This window comes from Thermothielavioides terrestris, chromosome 6, assembly GCF_000226115.1.
Source record: "Thermothielavioides terrestris NRRL 8126 chromosome 6, complete sequence".
Lineage (NCBI taxonomy): Eukaryota > Fungi > Ascomycota > Sordariomycetes > Sordariales > Chaetomiaceae > Thermothielavioides > Thermothielavioides terrestris.
In genome coordinates this window covers 1447330-1462991 of record NC_016462.1, presented here as the reverse complement: position 1 = coordinate 1462991, position 15662 = coordinate 1447330, and the positions used below count along the sequence as shown (strand labels likewise).

Genomic DNA, 15662 nt, shown 5'->3' with positions numbered 1-15662 from the left:
CGCCCTTCAGCGCCGCCCCATGAGTTTGGGCCGCCCATCCTCCGGGCCACTCATGTTGAACGTATTCCATACCTGAGGTACCTGAACATCCATGGATGGCATTACTTGTAAGGTATTTAGGTAAGGACCGGCCAGCGTTGCTAAACCTAGATGTGAAGGGAGATCTGCTGGTGCTAATGCGCAACGGACACGCTTTCTGCTGCCAAATTCCATCGTAGAACCGGTGAAGGGCCCCCTGTTTGCCCTCACTCCTCACTCTTGCTTTTCCTTCTCAAACCCCCAAGGACGCAGGTCTACCTACACGAACACGCCGCTCACTCCCTGTCACTACCTAACTGCCCGCCTCGGGCTGGCCAGGCTCCTGCCCGACACCATCTTCCTCTGCAGGCTCGTCTTTATCGGCCAACTCGATGTGAAATTCTGCCTTGACGCCCAAGTGGTCCGTCACCCAAGGCTTCTCCATCGCCCACTGGTCCATCAGCTCCTGCCGCTCCTCCTCGGTGCCCTCCATCAGCACATCCATGCCAAACCGCTCAAACCCCAACAGCCGCACCCCGCCGCAAAACAGGATCTTATCCATCCTGCTCAGCCCAAACCGGTCCCTCTCCCTCCTCCCCGCCATCTGACCCCAGGTCATCCCCTCCTCGGCGCCTTCCACCCCGCCGCTGTCCAGGTATGCGTCCCTCAGCCCGTTCTCGGCATGCAGCGTGCGGTCAAACGGCTCGATGGCGTTGAGGTCGCCGCCGAGGACGCCGGCGTGCGCCTCGCGCAGCAGCCTCGCGGCGGCGGCCAGCTGGGCGGGGCGCAGCGGCGGCCGCGCCTTCAGCGACTCGAGGTGCGTGGTGCACAGGCGCAGGGTGCGCCCGCGCGGCAGCGGCACGTCGACGCACAGCGCGTCGCGCTGCATCGCGGTGCGCTCGTAGTGCATGCGGAAGACGTCCTTGATGGGAAGCGCGCGGGGGACCAGCATCGTGGTGCCTGCGCGGGAGACTGGTCAGCAAAATTGAAGATTGCCCGGGTTGTTGCGTGAGGGAGGTTGGGGACGCGTAGGCCTAACCGTAACCCGGGGACTCCCAGTGGCCGGGCGACGCGTCGGTGATGTTGTAGTGCTCGCGCACCCAGTCGGCCGATTTGATCAGCTTCAGATCGCCCTCAGTCATCTCGTTCAGCATGATGACGCTCGGCTGGGCGTGTCTGCTGGTGAGTGAATGGAGATGCTGCAGCGCGCCCGTCATGCGGGCATCGCCGTGCGGGCGCATGAAGTCGATGTTCCAGGACAAGACGGAGAACTGGAACGACGCGGGCGTCTCAGAGCCGGGCGGGATGGTTGAGCCCTGCACCTCAACCGGGTGCCAGAGCCCATCCTTGAAGGTGAAGTACTCCTGCCGGGCCGGCTCCCCGCGCCTCCAGGTGTGGATTGCGGGAAACATTTGGATCTTTGATCTTGGATTCGCCGTCTTCTGCCGGGTTAAGTGTCTGAAGAATCGAAACATGTAATCCTAGGCTGACGGTCAGAATAAGATTCCAAGCACGGTTGGCAAGGTTCCGGTGGATGCTGGAATGGAGACAATCGCGAGTGGGATGCATTCTAACAAGCGACGTGAGTTGCCGGACAATAAGCGGATGGAGCCCATTGGCCACGTGGCTAGGCAGTTGAGAATTGTGGACGCGGATCATGGTAGATGCTGGTGGTGGAAGTCAAATGTTCGAGAAGTGAACATGAAAGTCGTGAGATGTAGGAAGACTGATTTGATTACGAGAAAAGAAGAAAAAATAAAAAAAAAAAAAAAAAAAAAAAAAAAAAAAAAAAAAAAAAAAAAAGATATGAAAGAAACACAGGAGAAGAAGGGGAAAAGGAAGTTGAAAAATCTCAGGAAGTGACTGGCCTGATTCGATCTCATCAGTCCAGGTTGTCTAACTGTATGGTTGCTGACACCTAGCAGTCAATAGCGTAGCCAGAATTAGAAGTAAATAGAGGCTATGTTTAAAGGAATCCATAATCTGGATGCCGATCCAGCCTCAACAATTCTCTAGGTAGACCCAACTAGTGATAATTTTCATTATGGTTCGTCAGGACTTGGTGTAGCGGCTTGGTGGCTCACGAGCGGCGAGGGCGTCGTGGATGACCTGCTCAGTCCAAGGTCTTGGAAGTGGACTGGCGGCCTCGAGGTCTGTTTACACTTCATTCGTTTGATCGACTTCATTGACAGAGCAAGACCAGTGGCTAGAGGTGTATAACTCTTCAGTCGCCCCGTTGATTACCTTGGTGAGTTCGGGCTTTCTAGTTAATTCCTGACCTTTGTTCGGATCTCGTACCGGTATTTGACTTCGCCGCGTAACTAAGTCGCGTTGAGATCATTGAGAAATCAGAGTTGGCAATCATGTCGGGGCAGTTTACAGCTTCATTGACTGCAATGTAGTCTGCCGAGAAGGATGGTTCTGCTGTTCATCGACCTTGATAGAGAGCATCGCGAGCTGCTAGTCCGCACCATTACCGGGATCCTCTCCACCAAACTTGCAGAAATCACGTACAGACAGATTACCCAAGGCCTTCCGATTTCCAACGTTGCATACTACTCACGCGTCCCGCCTTACAGCGGCAATCCCATGGACCATGCCCACGAGGAGCTATGCCCAGGCATGCTGGACAGGTGTGAGGGGGTTGCGTGATGGATTCAGGTCAAAAATTCTGTCATTTGACTCCAAGGGGAGAAGAAGCGAGCAAATCCATAAAGCCGTCTCGTCTACTTTTTCTGTCGATCTAATTCCGACACTAGCTGCCCAATGAGTGCCGATCTTGCGGCCCGCGATTCCAGAGGATACAAGACCCGCCTGGTTTTCATGGTTGCCACTGTGGTTCATCAGGTTGCTGCCATTCTAATTCAGCTCGACACCAGCGAGCACAACGACGACGGGCGTCACCGACTGGGCGCCGCCCGAGTCCAACTCTGAAAAGTTGCATCCGGACGTCCTGCTTCCCACCCTCTTCCACCACAAACGGTACGTAGACCACGACCGGTATCTTCGACACGTCGCCGACATGGTGGGCGATTACTGAGCCGGGGAGCGCATCTTAGGCGGCGTCGTGCTGTTGATCGGCGCAGACCGGACGCCGCCGCCAAACTTAGTGTTGACCTAGACGCCACTTGCTTTTCACGGACCGCCAGGATGTGATGTACCAGATCTATCAGCTCCTGCCAGAGCAGCAAAACGCTCTGGTCGAGTCTAATCCCTCGCGTCATCGGCATTTGAGCGGAAGTGGAGAATCATGGGTGAACAGAGGGAAAATAGACTGACTGCCTGGACGTTCGTCAACGCCAGACCAATCTAGAGTGCTGTCATACAATCGCTGGGGTCTTTCAGTACCAGAACCGTTCCCGCACAGTCGCACGGACTTGTCAAATGGCTCGGGGGCTTATGGAGGGAGATTGGGATGACTGTCGGGGACAAATGGTTGTTTACTCTATCCCTATATTTACATGATCACAAGTAGGAAGCAAGAAGCGTGAGGGCAAGTCCCATTCAGAACAGTTCCGGGATATGGCAGTCCCTCCTACATTCAACTGTAAGATCAATCCAGAGCACATGCGCCACCCCCAACACAGAGATGCGCAAACAGCAGGCAGTTTTCCATCAAGCAACTGAGAATTCAGTTCAATTGACAGGCTGACAGCAAGGGAGTCTGGGCGGGAAAGAAAAACCAACAGCGTTCTTGAGCACCGAATTGTACCCCATCCCCATTGCTCCGAGTCCAGACGAATGGGACATGCTTCACCGTCACAGTTGAAATGCCCTTATCCTTCCGTCACCGAGTCGATCCCACCATTGATGTCTTAGTTGCGCTGCACGCTGCACCGTGCACAGCAACACTCGACGTGCTCAACATCAGCTGCTCGAGGCCACTTGAATTCCTCTGCTGCTACAGGGGCTCCTATCCTCAAGAACTTACTCCTACATCCAACGATCATTCGGGGCCAGAAGACAAGCCCACCACTTCCCCCCAAGGCCTAGCTTCCGCAGCGCAGCCCAGCACTGAGTGAATGTGCCGCACCGAAGCAACGAAAGCCAGGAAGAGGGGTGGAATACTCCTCGAGCACCTCTGACGCCAGCGGATCTGTGCCCGACAACCCGGTCCCACACACGCTGGGCTGCACTGTCGTCAGCTTGCCCGACTTGGGCAAGCCACGACCTCGACCTCGAAGCATTCCATCAGCTGACAAGTCACCAGCTCAGAGGTCCAGCACCGGCCCGCTGCAACGATTGGCCCGACCACGGACGAACCGGGATCTGTCCCGCTCCGCTCTTGCCAGCGGATTGCGCCATGTTTATTGTTGAGCCTATGTATCACGCTAGCTGATATTTTGAACGGAAGGACCTCTGTGTGTCTGTCTCGTACTTGGTATGGAATCCACCTCACTCATCCTTGTCATGCGTATCTAGTGTATGACGATGGGACCCCAAAGTCCTCGATGCATAAGCCTACGTGGGGACTGGTGGATAAAGCTGAAACGACAGGCGGCGCTGGTGGACAACACTTCCGTTGCCAGGTCCAATCCCGCTGGTACTCCACTTCCGCCGACGCTGCAACCGGCGAGACGAAGACGTGGCCGTCCGGAAGCTCATCGCGGAGTGCACCCCTGGCGGCATTGGCGGCGGCAACCAATCCGTCCATCGACAACGGCAGGATGCCAGAGACAGACGCCACTCGAGCCTGATTACTAGTGTCTAGTATGGCACAGTCAAGAAATCCCAGGACCATCCAATCGCGGACTCTGATTCCTTCACCTGTTGACTTCGAGGGACGCCCCAGTTGCGTCCCTGTGGCAGCCGAGCCTGTGTTCGCCCGACTGTCCCTGTAGATCCTTTGACTGCCAAGGGTTTTCAATAACAATCAAACAGACCGCAGTTTAGTCGGAAGAAGCTGCATAACGCAAAAGACCCGCCCAAAGAAAGGGCGTCCTTCTAGCCACCGCGTCGACACCCCCGAGGTGAAGCAAGAACGGCTTCGATCCTCTTTTACCACGCCCTAACGTTATGACAACGCCACATTCGTGAACATACCAAACACCGCATGCCTCGCCCACTCGGAGCGGACCGGCCGCGCACCGCCCAAACAACCCACACCAGAGAGAAGAACCCGACACTGGTCTCTTCTCTCCGCTCCAATCACAGACCCCTCCACCGTTGCAAAGGCGCAACGACACGTACCCCATCCGAAGGTCCAAAACATTCCCAGCGGCCCAGCCAGCTGCCGCCCATGTCCCAGCCAGTCGGAAAACGCCGGCCCACCGTTCATTCGCATTGCGCTGGATATTGGGGCGTCGCACACGTCCACCGCCGCCCGCTGCCTACCAGCCATCCAAGCTAGCCAGCCAGCCAGTCCGAGAACAGGTTCACGAGCTCGCCCGTCGGGACCCCACAATCCACAACTCCGGGAAGAAGAGGGGTTGTTTGTTTGTTTCACGGAATCTTGTCTAACTGGTTATGCGCCGCGGCACTAATGTTTATTTATTTATTTATTTATTTATTTATTTTCCGGGTCGGCTCGCCCTCTCACGCACTTAGGAACGAACCAATGAACAAACGATCATCTGCCTCCTGCGTGTAACTGTACTGTGTTAAGTTTTTGCTGGGTGGCGGGGCGTCAACGGGGAATGCTGATACCCTCTTCGCCAGAGTTGGGATCGCCCTCGGCCTCGCATTGTATGTTACACGACGACGTTAGTTATGTATGTACACGGCAAGACAAGGCTCTCCGAACCACCCGCAAGCCGGCGTTCCGTTGCACAGGAAACGGCTGGCGACGGCAACGGACAGAGCCACAGCAGCCCATGGTCCCGTGATAGCTGGCAAGCAGCGGTGGAGAGAGGGAGTGAGAGTCCTCGATTAAGGAAATTAAAGGGTCCGGCATTCCTGCTGGCCTCGCCGGGTTGACCCTGAAAAGAGGGTTTGGAAGGTGAGCAAGTCAGACATCACGGTCGATTGACCGGTCGAATGACAATCCTGGCGGACGCGAGGAATGCGAGTGCACGTCTGACAAGGCAGAGGAATTTGATAGCGACAAGGGTCCTCCTTGAAGCGGCAGAAACGATAGCGGACGCAAGGGAGCAAGTCTCTACCACAGTATTGCGCAGTGTACTGTGCAAGTGTCTATACTAGGTAAGCAAGCTGTTTCATCTTCCACGGACAGGCATCGACCAATTCTTGATCCCGAACGGAGTGGATATGGGTGCCTCTCGCAACTGCCTCACATACGCAGTGCACATGAGTGCTCTGCACTGTCTAGTTTCGTCCGCTCACACCCCCAAACTGCATTAAGGCAGCTCGGAGCTTGCCTGATTCGGGCTGTCCATTCCTGGTTGAAGCCGAATGCATCCAAAACATTGGCTTCACCTTGGGCACACAAGGTGGAGAACCGGTTATTGTAGGAATCGATCGCGCGGTAGAGAGACACAAGCCTTGGTGAGACGAGCCTCCACTCTGCTGCGTTTGCCGGGTCCGGGAGCGGCAACGGACGAAGTCGGGTTGCCACTCGGGCCGCTTCCGAAAGGCTGCTCGGGGCGCGTCCCAGATGGCAAACCTCCCTGTTCGGGCATTGCCGGGAATTCAATACGTGAGAATCGACCAGACGGGCAAGTGTAAAAGAGGTGGAGTGCATTTTTGCCCGATCGGCTGGAGAGCAACCCTTCTGGACCAGCTATAGCTGCCTGAGCCCGAAGCCTCCTGCAGCCTCCACAAGCTCACCGGCTCAGGCAGCCCGGTCCCAGGTCGGAGGCTCCCAAATACGGCGGAGGACGGGCGGAACGGCTGTCGGTGGGTACCAAAGAGGAGGTCATTGAGAGGTCGTCCGAGTGCTACAGGACCTGTCCCCGCCTGCTTCCCCGACGACTGGCCGGTCAGGGTGGAACCGACCGGATCGGCTGACCAACAAGGTGCCGGCCCGCTGCCCGCCCGTGGAGTTCTTCGGGCTTCTCTGCAGCTTCGCCAAGTCGCACTGCGCAGGAGCGGCCGTGTGAGAAAATTCACTGGGCGACGCAGCGCAGTGGTTGAGCGGCTGACACGTTGGCCAGCATAAATAAACCGGAACTCGTTTCAACCAGCCAATGCCATGTTTCGATCCAGGTGTGCAAGTGGAGCGGCCGCGCACCAAAACATGCTCAGACCCATCCATCTTCGCCCGGTATGAGCTCCAGCTTGCCAGCTTGCAAGCTTGCCAGAGCTGCGCCTCCACTAAGAGTCAGCAAACAGCATCAACAGCCGAGAAGCTTGCAGCTTGGGCAGAGCGCCACAGCTGTTTGGGAGCTGGGGTGGATCCTTGGGTCGCATCACTGTCACAGTTTTCCAGAAGGCGGCGATGCCCGGCGGATCTCGGATCCACGTCGATCAGGAACCCGGAAGCGACACCCGCCAAGCCTGGCGTGCGCGGCCCAGCACCGGCCACCGGCATAAACACACCCGTCCCATCACGGTGACGGCAGCTTCGGCAGCTGAACGGGGACTGGCCGGGTGAGGAGCCAATCCCAGATATCTGCAACGCAATCTGTTTTGGGCGAGTGAGGACGCTGACGAAACGTTCGAGGGGAAAAATTTTTTTTATTTTGATCGCGTGGCTGCGCCGCTCTCAATCAATTGGTTCGGTTTTGTGGGTTTTGCGCCCATCTCCCAAACAACCGGGCAGGCCGGCATCATGCTGGGCAGAGCCGGACTGTAGTGTCAAAGGGGATAGAACCTTCGCAGCAAACAATGTTATTGCTGCCACGCCGAGTTTCTGGCGGGATATTGTTAGCTGGCGATAGCCTGGCCACTGGCAGGGCTGAATCTGATCTGACGGAAATCACGCCAACAATCATCCGATAGTTACACAAAGCCACGGCACGGGAAGGAACACCCCGGTGGCCCAATCAGCGGCATATATCTGCTTACATAACATTCCAAGCCACAGGGTTCTCGAAACGCCCCGCTGCCAGCGATGACACACGCTCGGAACTGGCAGCTCATTGGTTCTGAGATACAGTACAACCCTGGTTTGTTTGTTAGTTTGGTTCTTCGCCCCACTTTTTGACAGGGCCCTGCAGCCAACCAAAAATCGGCCTTCCAGGTTTTTACCCACCTGTTCGGTTCCTGGCTCTGGCACTGCATTCCACCAAACCATCAAGAAAAGCATCACCACCATCAAAACCATTAAATCCTTCAAGATCGGCCAGGGCAGCCAAATCAGCGAAATCAGCCAAATCAGCCAGGTGGGCAGTTCAGCTATAAACAGGCCCCATTCTGTAGATTCGAAGCTATTTTGTAGGCGTGGAATGCAGTGCCCTCTGACTATCTGTTGCCGACCCCATTAGAAAAACAACCCTTTTCATTAGAAAAACAACCCCTCTGGGCGGTCTGTGCGTCACCCACCAAAATCTCGCAACGTGCATTATCCACCAAAATCTTACAACGCGCATCACCTTGCAGCTAAGCTCAATGTCGCTATAGGAATCACTGAAAATCGACGATACTGCTAATGTTCGGAACTGGAAATGCAGATTTGATAGGAAACTGTAACTCCAAGGATGACTGCTAGGAGTGCTGCTCTACGAGAGGGTATAGAATTGGGTGCAAAGCTGAAAGAAAAATTGTCGGAAGCACTGGAATATTGCCTGCCTTGACCGCCTTCCCTGTCAAGAGTGGGTTGCTGGTCACGTGGATTTTTTTATCGATAAGAGGCGCTGTAGATTATGCTGTAGGGACATTCAGCTAGTTGACCAGTAGCGATGCGCGTTGCAAGATTTTGGTGGGGGACGCACAGACCGCCTAGAAGGGGTTGTTTTTCTAATGAAAAGGGTTGTTTTTCTAATGGGGTCGATCTGTTGCGGTTGGTTCATTCCATGCCAAGTCGGCTAGCGCAGGTGATTGAGAATCGGGGGGGGGGGGGGGTACACGGGGTACTGAGATTGACCTGTTGGGCTTCTGTTTTTCTATGGAAGATTAAGTACTGTACAGTTTTTGTAATCCACTGTTGATTGGCTTTCAAACCCTTGTTGTGACCCACCGTAAGTACCAAACTAACAAACAAACCAGGGGGGCATTGTAAATGAAAGCATCTCGCATGAAGACGGCAACAATCCCAATTAGGTTCCATTATGGCCGTCGCACTGCCGACTAAGCATCTGCCAATTGCTTGGAACGGCCCAAGATTGTGTTATGCCCCAATATCCAGTTCTGGCCAGCCGACGAGCGTGGATCACGGGAAGCTCCTTGACTTGATGAGCCCACTTTTGGCGGTTTGATGATGCCATACACTGCGGAATACGGTGGGGCCTTTCAGAACGGGTCCCACCCTTCCGCGGGATCGCCGTCAAACCCTTGCAAGTTCGATAGTTAATCCGCTAACTCGGCGGCGTTCCCTTGCAACTTGCCCGGAAGCAGCTGGCAGAAGGGTGAGTCAACACCAACTGTGAGGCAATGTGTGGAATTGGGGACCTTGATGAGCACCTTTGGAACAGAGCTGGGTCGTAACTCCTCCGTAATTTCGGGATGACCAGATCAGCTTGCATAGCCGCGAGAGAGAAAAAGCTTGCAGATAAGCCAGGGCCAACGGAAGATACCGGCAACTCAACGTCCTCTCCCACTTTTTTTGAACCCCTGATCCGACTTGTCCCGGACACAACCAAGACATACGAGACGCCCAACACGATCAAGCCACATTGTGTTTTTTTTCCTCTGGAATTTGATGCCATCATCGCTGGTTCCGCCAGACAAAGGACGCCTCAGAACAATATCCACTTTTAGTAACGTCAGAGCCGCACCGCGCATTGTTTGATCATCACCAGTCCAGCCAGCCACTGGCGCCAGCCGGAGCGGCCGATCTCGGGGCGGTTGGGATGGTGGAGGGCTGTGGAAGGTTGAAACATAAGAGATTCCAAAGCACGCCATCCCGTTCCGGCTCGAGGTCCTGCAGCGGCTGTACCACAGCCCTCTTGGTGCAAGCAATGCTTATGGCATCTACACCACCGTAGGCAGTTGAGGCAAAAAGGGATGTGCAGGCCCGTCAATCAAGCCCATGGGCTGATGTCGGGCCCATCACTGTGTCTGTTGAGATTGACACCTCGGCAGTTCTCAAGAGACGGCCCGCCTGTTGCCGTGTCGTCTGTCTGTTAATTAGTTACGTGCACTCGCTCCGAAATGAAAGGACAGCGACCAAACCTGGATTACAGCCCAGCAGAGTGTTTCAGCGAGAGGGGGCGTCAGGAATCCATGTCCATACATACAAGTATTGTGATTTAGATACCGGCATACCCAGCTCAACGCCGAGCAACTTGGAGCAGCTCGTACATTACCTAACGTATCTGAAAGAAGGACGGGAACAGAGGGAGCTGGCAAGAGCACCGCAGCCTCAACCTAGCTACCTCTTGCCAGAACTGACGAGGGGGGGAACGAACGGCAACTGCTGCGCAACTTCGACTGACCGCGGACGGCGTTGCGTTGACGAACGATAAAAAGTATTTTCATCTCGCATTGTGCCAGTAGTTACCGTCGCATGCGGCTCGGCTTTATTCACACGCAGCAAAAAAGCGCCCAACTGCGTTACTGTGTACAATTCCGTTAACGCAGTTCCCATCGGCCGCTGTGAATGGACGAGGCAGGCGCCAGGCAGGGCCAGGCAAGCGACCGGCTCCGAAGCCGCGAGCCGCGAGCCGCGCTTGCATGTTGCGTGCCGCGGGCCCGACAGGGGGCCCTTGCTTGGATGGATAACCTTAATTGGATGAGGTGGCGATGCCTGAGCCCGAGCTTCTTCTCGCGCCAGACCAGACGGACAGACCGACCGACCATGGTGGAATGGAAAAAAGCTACTGTGTATATACTACGGTAGGTTGTGCACTGCACCGTAGGTCTGCATGTTGATAGTTTCGTGGTTAAGTGAACTTTGGACAGGGGAAAAAAAGGCCATCGCGCTGTGGCAGCGCGGCGGTGCCTTTCTGGACGTTACAGTTGGCGCCAGTTCGCGGCTGCAGGACCTGCATCAACAAAGACCGGTGGGTGGGTACCGCGCAAGCAGGCCCACAGATCGGTCGATGTGTCGGGTTGTTGCAGCCTGGAAGCTCGATCCGGTTCATGTCTGCTGTGTTGTGGTAGTGCTTCCATGATCCATCCTGTCCCTGCCATCTGTCCGCCCACCCTGTCGCGGGAGTGACAAAGCTGTGGTGGTCATGCGAGGGTTTGGAGATCCGCGATTTTGGCGTTCCTTTTCGAATTCGCGGGACTTTAGGGAGAAGTTCGCCATCCTCCGCCAGGTGGATCAGCATGTCGTAAGTGGAGTCGTGAGCTCAACTTCCCTTTGTCTGCCGGGGGGGACAGTCTACCCTGGCAGTTTGGCTCCGGAATCTAATCCACCAGTCATGTTCTCGGGAAGAAGAGGAGCGGCCGAGGAAACAAAGAACTCGCGAGGGGAAAGGAAGCTCTGACAGTCCGTTCACGCTCTCGCTCTCCTAAAGTAGCCTACTTTCGCCTGGCCTTCTTTCTTGCATTATGCTGTTGGACTCCACAGTCCAGACTGGCGGCCCCAGCGCTGATAAGCTTGCCAACGCAGTAGTTAGCTATTACGCAGTTCCTAGCAGACACGGGTCGTCCAGGGTGAGGCAGGTAGGTGCCAGCTTAGTCGGGTACAGTTGGCGATGGCGAAGTATCCCGCTTCCCCAGACTCTTGGATGCTGTTTCCTCGGGCCGTTGGAGCTAGTAGGGGCTTGCAGCTGGCTGGGGACGAGAATGAAAGAAAACCAAAGTAAAGAAAAAGCGGGGAGCTGGGGAGAGGGCAAGGCCGATCACGGTTTCGTTTCCCGACTGCCGTGCACTGGCGTTCTTTGTCGTTGTGGTGGGAAAGTCTCGGAGCCCACTCTCGGAGTTGTTGACTCGGACACAGCTGGCGTCTTCTCGAGGGTAGCATGTTGCAAGGCTGCTCAGGACTCCGCAACCGGACGACCATGACCCTCCCTTCCCCAATAGTCCAGCTCGATTTTCCCTTGCGCACAGTTGGGATGGGAGGCAAAGGGAGTCAATGCTCTGCGATGACGTTGTTGTGGTCGGCTCCACACGCCGTTCTGGCCCAGGCGTCAAGGCGCAGATTGCACTTGAGATGAGGTGCAAAATGTGTCAATGCCAATGACTTCAGAAAATTTTTTTCTGGCGGGAAAGGAAAGGTCTCACACGCCACGGGAGTGTCTGTGGGCGTCCATTGAGTTGTTTGTGTCAGGCCAGTGGCCAGTGGATTCAACCGAATTCAACACGATAATGGGATGCAAATCCGGCCACCTCCGGGAGAGAGAGCACATCTTGCCTCCTCTCAGTTAGCAGTGTGCCGCAGGCAGGCAGTTGTAAGCCCGAGGAGAGAGAAGTGTAACGGCGGCGCACGGCGCAGCGCAGCTCTTGCCCTTGAGTTGGATTTTTTCGATGCCAAAGCTGGAACATCAGGTGCCCACTTTCCTTGGTTGGCCGTCGCTGCGACGAGGATCTCGTTTGTTCGGAGAAAACTCTGCTTCAACATCCCACAGGAAGCGTTGCGCCATGCGGCGTTGAGCTGCCTGAGCCACCAAAACACGAGATGAGAGAGGAAAATTGATCGAACCCCTGCCAATTGGGCAGCTGTCAGGCCCATTGACATGCTACTCTGGCACTGGCAGTCCGCCATCTTGCCTGAGCTTCCTCGCAGTCGAATGATGTTGGGCAAAGTGGTCCAATGAAGCGGGAGACGGACTGCAACTCCGCTGTGTTGTTCTGGCGGGACCCTCCGAGAGCGCATGTGCAGCGAGACGGCTCGCTGACTGGTGACTGGCCAGAGTGGATTCTGGGTTACGTGTAATGGAGCACGCTGCGACCCTGAGACACAGGAGCGTGGAGAACCTGAAATGGAAATATGGCACGCTGCGGGCGAGGGTGATGCGGTTGGTGGATTGGAAACGGTTCAATTGATGATTGCCAATCTTTGGCAGAGCTGCCCACCATGTGCGCAGCGAACCCGAGCAAGTCGACAGACGACAGCTTAGCCGGTTCCCCGCTCCCACTGCAACTCCGTTCAAACAACACAAAATTTCCTATCATGACATGATCATCAAAGTCCCAATCATCAAAGTCCCAATCCGAAAAGCACAAGCTCCCTCATAGCTGTGTTCAACGCCAATTCCAGTAGTTCCCAGGCCAAAACCCGGATCCAGCAATCTGAGCTTGCCACTTGCCCTGCCCAACACCGATGTCCTGATTCCCGTCCATATCCGTCCGTATGCAAAGTACCCGGAGCATGGGATAACAAAACCCGCCCCGGAGGTGTATTGCTGGGTAATACACGGTATCGCTCGCCCCAAGCCAAGCTGCGAACCCGGCCAAATACGCCTGTTCCCAGATCCAAGAGAAAAAAAGAACTAAGAGATATCCAAGACAAAAGCGCAGAAAACCCAACCCCTTTGTGACCCGAGAACTTTTTTTATGATGCTGTGCTCCGATGTATGCAAGGATTCTTTTTTTTGTTACAAGACCCGAGGACCAAAAGACAAAAGAAATATCGAAAGGTTGAGTCGTGTGTGGTGGTTCTCTAAGCAGAGCGGTCGGCAAATCGAGTGAGGTGGGGTATAGTCGTTGGGAGATGGTGGCTCGAAAGAGTAGGAGAGTGTGGGCTCGAGACCGCGCTTCGTCGTCTTAGTACGAGCGTCTGCGTTGGAGGCGGACGGATTCGAACGAGCGGGCGTATGCGCGGAGCTCCCTCGCCGCGTTCTCAGACAGCTGGGCTGCATCGAGTCCCGCAGATGAGTTGCTCCGCATCGAGCACAGGCTGGTGTGGGACGGCGACGGCGAGAGCGATTGAGTCCCGGTCGAATCCCTTCGGGAGCTCGGTTGGATGAGCCCGAAGTCGTATGCCGGCGACAAGTAGAACTTGGCGTTCGTTGTGGTTGTTGATGTTGTGCTTGTTGGCCTGGACAGGGTCCAGTCGAGCGGAGGGCTGCTCAGTGCCGGAGAGCTCGCGGCAGAGCTGGGTGTGGATGGTGATGTCTTCTCATAATCGGCCAGCCGGCAGGATTCGGAGCAGTAGGTGGCGCCGTCGGTTTGCTTGTCGCAACCGAGGCAGAATTGGTGTGTCCAGTCGAAAGACATGGTGACGGTAGTTGGGACGCAGAAGGGTGCGAGAGCCGGGGAGCGGAAGTTGTCGGCTGAGCTCGTCGGAGGAAGCGAGCTGAGCGTGGGCGAGGTAGGGACGGGAGCTCGACAACGCCTGCTGGTCGAGACTTTGCGCTGATGATGTTGTTCAAGTTGCTATGGTAGAGAGAGAGGGCCCGGAACCGTGAGGTGCTTCCCAAGGAAGAAGAGTGGCTATAAGAAGACGGAGGCTTGTTGACTCATAGCAAAGGATGTCAATCCAAGGCAACGGCGTGGTGGAGACCGAGAAGGAGAGAGAGAGTGGGAAATCGACGAACGAAGATATCCTGTTGCCAAAAGTGGGAATGAGGTCGAGGGAAGCTGGGGCAGCCTGGATTATGTATCCTGGCGTCGCCTGCCCTGGTGTGCGAGGGGACGAGCGAGGCAAGGCCCATGACCACAAAGGACCCACCCAGACTCAGAACATGGAGCGCCGCCGAGTGACAAGGATCGAGGGGGTCTGCCATGTATCCCAACGCCGCAATCCGCCGTTTGAAGTACTCAGGGCAAATGTACCCTGCTCACTTCGACCAGGGCAGATGGAGGAGTGGGGAAGGTCCCGCCAAGGGTCGGAGGCTTGCAATCTGCGCTAGCCCTGTTTCGTCATAGCCGGAGAGCAGGGGTTAGCTGTCTTAGGGGCAAAGAAAAATTTCTTCTCCCAAGGCGTGACTCTAACATGGCCTTGCAGTGACACCACCGTGGTCATTTGTGAGCGAATTGGGTGGGGTCTCGCTGCTTGACGCCATCTTGGCAGACCAGGTGGTCATTCACTGGCTCCCACGAGGGGGGCGTGCCTGCAGGCTTGGCCACACCTTGGCTGCTGCTGCTGTTCGTGCAGACGAGAAGTGCGCGAGAAGGTGTGCTGCGTGCGCAATCTACTGGTCGTATCCTCCTTGGTGCCATGTGTGGGAAGGCACACTGGGAAGTGGGAACGTTCATGATTTTCAACTGCCATGGCGAATCAGGACAGCTCCACGATTGAGGTCCTGCTGGCGTTCTCTGCTGTTCTGCTGACCCTCTTCACCTTTCTGGTTCCATCCGTCAGTGTGGGCTGTCGAGAAGGCGACAACAGCCCAGGCCGTGCGCCATCGCCTGCTGTGCGCCCGACCTCGCACCACCTTGGGCCACAGGACACTGCGGGGGGTGCAGGCATGGTGGCTTCAGGCTCGCCCGGCCTCGGCGATCAGGCGTTTTGCAAATTCTGTGTTTCTTGCCTTCGCCCACGAGAGCAGCAGTTTTTCTTCTTCTCCGCAGGGCTGTCCAATGATGGCTTTCCCCAGCCGCGATGACTGGAACCCCGAAACCAACACGCTGAAACCGAGCGGCTGCGGTCGTGGTGTCGTCGGAAAGTGTCAATTGACTTCGACTCCCGTAGCATCCCACTCATGGCGCCCATAACATCCACTCATGGCGTGTTCTCTGTTGCATTACCGCTGGCCAGAGCTCAGGATAAAGCAGAATTAACAAGATATCTGCGTGGGGGTCTCGCAGTATTATCG

General features: G+C 55.8%; 4 protein-coding genes across 4 annotated transcripts; 1 reads left to right on the top strand and 3 right to left on the bottom strand.

Annotated features, from left to right (window-relative positions):
• Positions 1-45: 45 nt before the first annotated feature.
• Positions 46-1866, bottom strand: THITE_2123634 (uncharacterized protein). The gene is made up of 3 exons (XM_003657656.1): positions 1594-1866; positions 1058-1499; positions 46-978 (listed from the first exon to the last, which is right to left on the bottom strand). The coding sequence occupies exons 1-3, from the start codon at positions 1675-1677 to the stop codon at positions 332-334; spliced, it is 1173 nt and encodes a 390-aa protein (XP_003657704.1). The 5' UTR covers positions 1678-1866; the 3' UTR covers positions 46-331.
• Positions 1867-2433: 567 nt separating this feature from the next.
• On the top strand, positions 2434-3058 carry THITE_159130 (uncharacterized protein; the record flags this gene model as incomplete). The annotated part of the gene is made up of 2 exons (XM_003657655.1): positions 2434-2653; positions 2898-3058. 2 exons carry the CDS (start codon positions 2434-2436, stop codon positions 3056-3058), a joined length of 381 nt encoding a protein of 126 aa, XP_003657703.1.
• Positions 3059-6027: 2969 nt separating this feature from the next.
• THITE_2123633 (uncharacterized protein) lies at positions 6028-6820 on the bottom strand. The gene has a single exon (XM_003657654.1). It carries the CDS (start codon positions 6594-6596, stop codon positions 6420-6422), a length of 177 nt encoding a protein of 58 aa, XP_003657702.1. The 5' UTR covers positions 6597-6820; the 3' UTR covers positions 6028-6419.
• A 6101-nt stretch (positions 6821-12921) lies between these two features.
• Positions 12922-14583, bottom strand: THITE_2171573 (uncharacterized protein). The gene has a single exon (XM_003657653.1). The coding sequence runs from the start codon at positions 14119-14121 to the stop codon at positions 13669-13671; it is 453 nt and encodes a 150-aa protein (XP_003657701.1). The 5' UTR covers positions 14122-14583; the 3' UTR covers positions 12922-13668.
• Between the last annotated feature and the right edge of the window lie 1079 nt (positions 14584-15662).

Bases quoted from the DNA above. Each gene is read 5' to 3' on its own strand.
- THITE_2123634 (XM_003657656.1), bottom strand. From the start codon at position 1,677: ATGATCCGCGTCCACAATTCTCAACTGCCTAGCCACGTGGCCAATGGG. The intron at 1,500-1,593 runs GTTAGAATGCAT...CCGTCAGCCTAG, and splicing joins TCCGGCAACTCACGTCGCTT to GATTACATGTTTCGATTCTT. The intron at 979-1,057 runs GTTAGGCCTACG...TCTCCCGCGCAG, and splicing joins CTGGGAGTCCCCGGGTTACG to GCACCACGATGCTGGTCCCC.
- THITE_2123633 (XM_003657654.1), bottom strand. From the start codon at position 6,596: ATGCCCGAACAGGGAGGTTTGCCATCTGGGACGCGCCCCGAGCAGCCT.
- THITE_2171573 (XM_003657653.1), bottom strand. From the start codon at position 14,121: ATGTCTTTCGACTGGACACACCAATTCTGCCTCGGTTGCGACAAGCAA.